Source organism: Cucurbita pepo, unplaced genomic scaffold, assembly GCF_002806865.2.
Source record: "Cucurbita pepo subsp. pepo cultivar mu-cu-16 unplaced genomic scaffold, ASM280686v2 Cp4.1_scaffold000155, whole genome shotgun sequence".
NCBI classification, from domain to species: domain Eukaryota; kingdom Viridiplantae; phylum Streptophyta; class Magnoliopsida; order Cucurbitales; family Cucurbitaceae; genus Cucurbita; species Cucurbita pepo.
Genome location: NW_019646443.1, coordinates 278,244 through 287,274, shown reverse-complemented (window position 1 = coordinate 287,274; position 9,031 = coordinate 278,244). Strand labels below are relative to the sequence as shown.

General features: G+C 35.7%; 1 protein-coding gene across 1 annotated transcript; it reads left to right on the top strand.

Moving 5' to 3' along the window:
- The first annotated feature begins 8,003 nt into the window (after positions 1-8,003).
- On the top strand, positions 8,004-9,003 carry LOC111784136. Its single transcript, XM_023664952.1, has 2 exons — positions 8,004-8,322; positions 8,618-9,003. Exons 1-2 carry the CDS (start codon positions 8,004-8,006, stop codon positions 9,001-9,003), a joined length of 705 nt encoding a protein of 234 aa, XP_023520720.1.
- Positions 9,004-9,031: the final 28 nt, after the last annotated feature.

Below are 9,031 nucleotides of genomic sequence, written 5' to 3'. Positions count from 1 at the left end.
AGCATTGCCTGATGAATCTCCAGTTTCCCGTTTGCGAATACTTTCGCTGAGAACTACATCTCGAATTTCATCAAACTTCAGTTTATCAGATCCTCGGGAACTGCTGATTGCGGCAACAACAGTATCCCATGACTCGGGTAAGGATGACATCAAAATCAACGCTTTAATTTCATCTTCGAAATTAATTTCCACCGAACCCAGTTGACTTATGATCATATTGAATTCATTTATATGATCCGCAACACGTCCACCTTCAGACATCTGTAGATTGAACAATCTACGCATCAAATACACCTTGTTCATAGCCGACGGTTTTTCATACATATTTGACAGCGCCTTCATCAGATCTGACGTTGTCTTCTCCTTGATGATGTTAAACGCCACGTTTCTGGATAGCGTCAACCGGATCATCCCTAAGGCTTGTCGATCCTTGAGCTTCCACTGTTCCGTGGTCATGGTATCCGGCTTCACCCCCAACAGAGGTTCGTGAAGATCTTTCTGGTACAGATAATCTTCAATCTGCATCTTCCAGAAACCGAAATCGGATCCATCGAACTTCTCAATTCCAATCTTTGAACTTTCCATCTTCACAAATCGTGGTGAATTTTGCCTTGCTCTGATACCAGTTGTTAGGATCGCACAACAATGCACACGCTCGATCTAGATGATCACAAGTTTTTGAGTTTTTATGCGGCAAAAATAAACATTTTTAGTGAACTTTACAAGGTTATATCTCGAACTACCGTGTAGACACAAGTATTATATCACCACTAACCTTTCCTTGATTCATAAACTTTAAGATCCATAAAAAAATCAAAGGTATATGATCACAAGATCAGGCTTAAGGAAGCAATTTTTAGAGGTAGCTCGCAATGACATGCATGCTTCTTTCCCTATTTTAGAGAAGAAGATGATGACATGGCTAGTTCAGTTGAACCTGCCACACAAGCCCAAAATCACATATTTCTTAGTTTTTTTCTCAAATTAAACCTAATCAAATTAGGTTCTCAAAAAATTATTGATGGTTCAAGAAACTAGTTCAAAGATGGATCTACACTAGAAAATTTTGAGTAATTCGAATACTAGAAACTTGAGAATGGACGTCCCCAAATCAAAGTCGAGGTAAATAGCCAATGGTAAACTTTTATTAAGAAATACTCATAGGAATCTTTGAAATTCAATATAAACTTTAACTCAAGTATGATTTAAAGGAAGATTCAAGAAATAAACAAAGAACCATGAGTTAAGGACTTAAACCCAACATTTTGCTCGAAAATCATTTAGCGTTAAATTAACTTAATAAACAAACTTTTTGGTCCATGAAAATTTAATGCTAAGCATAAATTGAAATATTAAGATTGTATTTGAATTTTGGTTGTCATTCAATAAGGTTAAGTAGCTTAACTACAATTTTTCGATGATAAACTACCTTTATGATCCAAATGACCTTAAAATGCAATGAAACTTTAAAGGAAGTCTCCTTTCAAACTTTTTAAGGATGATATAAAATTTTTGAACTATTGGACCATGTTTAAAGACCGAACAAAATTTAAAGTGATAAATTACCAAAATGCCCCAAAGTGCCTTTAAAATATTTCAAGGTCTAAACTATCTCCAAATGACTAAAGGGTTTAATAATTGGCTATGTAAAAGGATATAAAGATTTAGTCAAGTATTCAACCCGTTTGAAAAAGGTTGAGAAACTAACCAAAGGAAATTGGACAAAGGACAAAAATTCCTCTCGACCTTAACAAGTTTTTAAGACTAAAAGATATCAAAAAAGTTACAAGAGACTTAATTTTTTAGAATACGTGGGAAGTATAAGTCGGAAATTGGAAAGAATAAAGGTACCTGTGATGACTTCTAACAAACATTCATGATCCTTCTAGAAAATAATGTTCAAGGAATATGTATGACCTTATGATTTTATAAGTTACACATGTTATTATGAATTTTTCGTGAAATAAGGAAAATGACTAGAATGTCCTTATCAAATAACATCATGAATTATATGCTCGAATGAATCCCTTTTGAGACCATAAAGAACCGTGACTTGGTTGTATTATAGTTTTATGTTATACTTAAGGTTATACACTAATTTTAGGTTGTTACCCTGAATTAAGATGAACTCTAAGTTAGCATTTGATTTTTAAGTAATCAAGTAAACTTTATGGTAGCCCATGGTTATTAAATAACCAAAAGGCTATCCTTACTCAAGAAGAGCTCAAATGTTAGCCTTTAATTTTTAAGCAATAAGGATATTATTTCATGTTATGCTTTAGGATAAGCATTGGTTTTTTAGCAACAAGAAGACTACCGTAACCCAAGAGGAGATCAAAGTTAGCACTTGTTTTTTTCAAGCAATCAGGTTGCTATCTTAAATTAAGATGAGCCTAGTCATTGATTTTTAAGTAACCAGGGCCACCTCAAGAATGTGTATTAAGTAAGTTTATCACGTGCCCTAAAGTAGTACTATACAAGCCTCGAGTCCTCAAAGATATGAAGACCACTAGGTATCACTTCAGAACCAAGAGCAAGGACTGAGGACAAGAATAAGAACTAATATCAAAAATCAAGAACCAAGAATAAGAATAAGAACTATAACATGGATCAAGATCCAAGTTCTCACAACTAAAAACTCAAAACCTCGTAATTCAAAACCTTAAATTAGAACCAAGGTTAAAAACTCAAAATCGAGGATTAAGGTCCTTTGACTATATCATGACAAGAATTCATAACTCAAGAATAGAACGTAAGGGCCTAAATCCTCAAGTCAATAATAAGAAAATGACCAAAGAGAGTTTGTTACCCTAGAATAACTTTGAGACATGATTAAATGCGGTAGGCAACTTACTGAGTCCTTGTACACATTTAAGTTTTCTCAATTTTTTCTCAGGTGATAAGAAGAAGCTGGTCGAGGATGGGTGTGGATCTGGAGCAAGTGCGACACAGAGCCACACCCTATTTTAACTACTTTAGTATTTTAAGTTATTTTATTTATCGGGCCAATGTAATCAAACTTTAGTTTAGATTTGCAAGTCAAAATTATTTAGGTTTTGTTTTAAACTCGAAACTTTTTACCATAATATACTTTCTTTTCAGGTTTTTAAGATAGTCACGATTATGTTAAAAAAATTGAATAATGACAGACCAAATGAGATGAATGGAGATAGACCAAACTAGAATGGTGTTTTAATACAAAATATTAACTATTTTTTTTTTTAACTTTCATCCTCGAAAGTTCTAAACTCAAAAAATAACTTTGGGTACCCGACACTTCTTCTTATTCTCAGGTAGCTTTTTCAACGGGTTGGTTTCTCTTTTAATGGCAAGGTCTCGTAGCTGATAATATGAGCTTGATCGACAACATATTTACGAAGCATCAAGACATGGAACACATTATGTAAGACGTCAAGTGTGAGGGTAGTGCTAGTTTGTATGTTACTCGTCCAATCATTTTCAAGATCTCAAATAGCTCAATGAAACGGTGGTTCAGTTTTCCTCTCTTACTAAATCTTATTATATCTTGAAAAGGTACGACTTTCAAGAATACATGATCCCTTGAAAAATTCCAACTTTATTATCCTCAAGTCTAACTCTTCTTTCAACTTCAGGTGTTCAAAATCCTTTTCTTAATTTTCTCTATAGCCTCGTTTTTCATAAGTAACATCTCTAGACCCAGCATTTTTCGATTACGTACTTCCTCTCAAAATGTTGAGGTCTGACACCTAGCGCCCATATAATGCCACAAAATTGTGTCATCTGAATGGTCACCTAATAATTAATAAGTGAGCTCTAGGAGGCACAAGTGAGTATCTTAACTGCTAGTAAAATCAATTCTCATGCACCTAGCGTAAAACGTATTATTCAATTTCAACTATATTCTCAATGCCTCTCGGAGGCTCTTCCAGAATCAAGAAGTAAATTGAACATCCCTATTTGACACAACGGAGACTAGTACGCCATTAATCATACGACTTCCTTTAGATATATCTATGCCAACCTACCTGCTGAATAGGTTGGCTTTCCAGGTATAAAATGTGTCGATTTGGTCAACTGTATACCATGACCCATAATACCGTAAATCCTTTTCTTGTTTCAGGTACCTTGGTAACGAAGTGCATGGGTACATCTTCCCATTTTCATTGAGGCACATTTAGAAGTAGTAGCAATCCAGGAGGCTTCTGCCTTAATGCCTAGACTTATTGAAAAGTTAGGCACTCATGTATTTTGCAATATTTTATTAATCCCACGCAACCATTAGCATGACCTCGAATTCTGATACATCTTTGTATCTCCTGGATGAATCTTAATATGTTTTCTTATGGGCTTCATATTGAATTTCCCTTTTGATCTCATTATCATTAGGGACACATATATCGTTTTGCCACCCCAAGTCTCTACTCATTCAGACTCTTGTTGGCGGATAACCTTAGCAAATAAATGACCTTCTCTCTAAGCTATAGTGATTTTCTACTTTAGAGTCGAAAGAATTATCATCTAAGCTAGCTAGGTCATCCTTGCCTAACCTTAACCACTATTTAAGCTAATTTAAAACGTACTAGATTCTCGTTTGTCTAATAAGCACTACTGATGAATGAGTCATTTCACAACTTAGAGCTTCCGTGAATGCCAAGGTGGCATAATATCTATGTCATAATCCTTCACCAACTCAAACCATCTTTGTTGCTACATATTTAACACCTTTTGCATAAATAGGTACTTTAGACTCTTATGATCTATATATACTTGTATGTTTTCACAATACCTCCCTATCTTCGGAGAACACCAGATAAATATGTTCATAGTCTTTCAATTGTCGAGATGCAAAGACAATGACTCTTCCGTTCTACACGAGTACACAATTCAAACCTCTCTTCAAAGCATTACTTTAAATCACCAAATTCTTAGTGCAATTAGGTATAGTGAGTACTAGGGCCATCACCGACCACTCCTCGAGCTCTTGGAAACTCTCTTAACATGCTTGATTCCACTTCAAAGTCTTCCCCCTCTTAGTCAACTTAGTTATTTCCATTGCTATCGGTAAATAGTCTTAAATAAATCCCTTGTAACATTCGGTCAGATCAAGAAAACTTCTCACTTCTGACACAATGGTTGGACAATACCAACCTTTAACTGCCTCGACCTACCCCGAATCTATAGCAATGAAATCATTATACGATGGACAATAAATTCAAAAACTAGGTGAGACTAAAAATTTGACATGAGCGGGCGCAAACCCTTGAGTTTGTGAACGCAATGGGATGTGAGGAAATACTTTTTATTTTCAAATTAGTAGATTGGATTTTACTTGACTGTCTATGGCTCCATTGCGTCGGGTAGAGTAGAAGTTTTGTATAAATGAGGTTGGAGTGAATTTGTTTATTGATTGAGTTGAACAAAATCTAAGTGACAAAATTAGATTTTGGGTTTAACTTTGAATACTCAACATTGGCATTTCTTTCATGAATAAAAAAAAAAAAAAAAAAAAAAAAAAAAAAAAAAAAAAAAAAAAAAAAAAAAAAAAAAAAAAAAAAAAGAGAAACAATCGAATTTAGGAATCCTTAAAATTATTAATAAACATCCGACAAATAACGGGATGATGGTGACTATTTAAAATGGTAGTTGAATGTTACCTACAACTGCCTCGTATTTTACCTACAACTGCCTTATTTTTTTTCTTTTTATTTTTACAAGTGTTAAAAATTTATTGAAAAGTCAAATGAGAGTTTCTATTTTAAAATATTTTAAGAATTTTATATAAAAAAATAATTAATACTCCGTGATCCTCTTAATAATTATTTTGTATTACTTTTTATCAACCAGGTCTAATATCCCAATATAACGATTCGAAATTTTTTACTTAATTTAAGGTCGCTACTGTATACATATCATGAACATTGAATGACATAAGTTTCATCTTAAAACACAACCATAAACTTACGTGTTCAAAAAAATCTTTGAAACGACACCAAAAAGGACTAAATAAAATAAATGAACGATTAAACTAAAAACATCCTATTCTAACCTAAGTCTAAGAAAAATAAATGCGACTACTCTATGCATGTGAAATGGTCTCGAGTTGCGATGTCGTAGTCCACCATAGAAGAATGACTTGCCTTAACCTGAAATATAAGTAGCACGTGACTTGAGTATTTCGACGTGATGTTTATTGAATTGAAAAGCCTTTGACTCCGGCTTACACACGTGCTTGAATCATTCTTTGCATAGCCTCTCATCGCACATTCATACTCGGTTATCTCTCGACTTTTCTTATTTGTTTTTTATCGGTCCAAAGTTGAATATTAAACATCACGTTGGTCGACCCGCCCGTTGACGAATCAGTACGCTTTCTTCTTTCAAAGGAGGCGCTATAATTTTTTTTAACAAGCCAAATCGTTTAACTTCCAACATTTTATATAATATGTTTATTGGATTTTTTGATTTTGTAGGGGCAAGAAGAAAGTGCGTTGGACAAACTGATCATCGGTGGGCGGCGTTTTGTGATTTATAGCCACTTATTACGTGGGTGGATTAGTGTAAAACCATTTGGAGTCAAAATTCATTTAATTTAAATAAAAATAACAAAAATATGCACCTATTTTAGAATGAACAATGTGAGTGCCGCCTTTCTGCTCCCTCTTCTCTTCTTTCATGTCTTTTTACACAACATGAGCGTGACACTTCTAAGTTGTGTTTCGAAAGTACATCACAGAGATCGTTTTGTAAGTTTAACATGTCTGAGTAAGATTTAAGGAAATCAAGAAAGGGATTAAAAGACCCAATAAAAAGTTAAAAGGGCTCGAGGAAGAAAATTTCAATGCCCTAACAAGATACATAAGCATCCAAGGCCTTTGGATAAGGTTTAGAAACGAAAAAGTAATCTAAAAAGACATAAAGGGAATTTTTTTAAATTTTAAGTAACTTATGTTAGGAACAGAAAAAGAAAACTTGAAATATCAGAAGCATTGGGAGAAATCTCTGAAATAACTAATATATTTCCAATCAAGAAGCCTTGATTAAGCAAATGACTAACACCAACGAGTTTTCCCCAAAGTTAGAAGATGTGTTGATGTCAAAGATCAAAGGAGAAAGAATTTTCATTCAAAGCCTTCATCAAGCAATGAGAATCAATTCAGGAGTGAGGAGTCGTCAAAGAAGCCACTTGTTACAGGTGTGGAAAACCTGGCCATTTTAAACGAGATTGTCAGGTGAAAGTGGGGTGTCATCGTTAGAAGATGTGTTGATGTCAAAGATCAAAGGAGAAAGAATTTTCATTCAAAGCCTTCATCAAGCAATGAGAATCAATTCAGGAGTGAGGAGTCGTCAAAGAAACCACTTGTTACAGGTGTGGAAAACCTGGCCATTTTAAACGAGATTGTCAGGTGAAAGTGGTGTGTCATCGTTGTGGAAAGTCGGGCCATATTAAGTCAAATTGTCGAGTCGAAATGCAGGAAATAGAAGCAAATGTTGTACATGAAAGTAAAAATTCTTCAGATCCAATTTGAGAATATTGCTTAACCACTGAGGTTCTTGACCCGCCAACAAACGTGACTTCAGCTGTACATCAAGATGATGTCTCTACATATGCTCATGCCTTTATAGACTACAATGAAGAAAGGATTGTCGATTCTGGTTGTACTCATCATGCAACTGTAAACAAAACTCTTCTATCAAATGTTTGTCCACATTGTCAAAAGAAAAGTAAAGGGCCCAACAAAGTGGCTGAATTGGAATCACGACTTTCTCAACTCCAGGAGGAACTGAAGAAAATAAGTGATCAACTAAGTGCATCTAAATCACACAAAAAGCAAGCCCAACAGAAAGCAGAAGAAGCAAAGAAACAACTATTAGATATGTCTACAAAGCTTGAAGAATCCCAACAGCAGGTGTTTGAGCTCTCACCTTCTGAGGAAGATCGTGTTCAAGAACTGCACAAACTTTCTCAAGATCGCGATCGAGCCTAGAAGTCCGAACTAGAAGCCGTTCAGAAGCAGCACGCAATGGATGCTGCTGCATTGGCCTCCACTATGAATGAAGTTCAGAGGCTCAAGGTCCAGCTGAACATAGTGTCTGAATCCGACCAAACCCAAAGTAACCTCGCCGAGTCTATGGAAAATCTTCAATCAGATGGAATCAAAGCTGTTGAAGCCTACAACTCTTTCTCACTAGAATTGGAGCAATCAAAAGATCAGAATTCATGGAGGGATGACTTTGATTTTTATGGAGGGAAGGGAAGATACCAGAAAGGTTTAAATTCCGATCGTGTTGGTGATGGATTTAGGAATTATGGATCGATGGTTCGTATGAGAGGAGTAACAGGTATTTGATGAAAATAAGAGGAAGAAAGATGAAGGTAATTTTGGCGGCGGTGGTGGTGGCAGTCGACCGAAGCTTAATCTCTACAGCCACGTACGCTGCCGGTGAATGATGTGAAGTTGTCGGGGATATGAGGGACGATGGCGAGGTCCAAGAGTTCGAACCCATTTGGAGAGGCGAGGCCGAGGGAAGAGGTTCTAGCTGAGAAAGGACGTGATTGGAAAAAACTTGACGAGGAGTTAGAGTCGAAAATTAAGGAAGTGTCAGGGCAGAAGACTGAAAAATCCAACGCCATTAGGAAAAAGAGCTTTTGGCAATGGAACTTGTCAGACTGCCGAGGATAAAACAGAGAGGAGCTGGAGGAAGCTAAGTTTCAATAACTCTGGACTAGTGGGGCGGGGTGCTCAACCCGATAAAAATCCTACTGGTTTTGTGGATGCTAATTGGGCTGGTGACGTGAACGATAGATGCTCTACAAGAGGTTTTTGTTTCACAGCAGACTCTGCTGCAATTTCATGGTGCAGTAAAAAGCAAAGCACCGTTGCTTTGTCAAGTTGTGAAGCAGAATATGTAGCTACTACAATGGCTACTCAAGAATTTTTATGGTTGATCAGGAGGCTTATTCAAGAAATGGTGACTACTCATTATCATTTTGTTCGAGAGAATGTTAATGCAGGATGTTGAATATCAGAAAATACATACTAATGAGCAA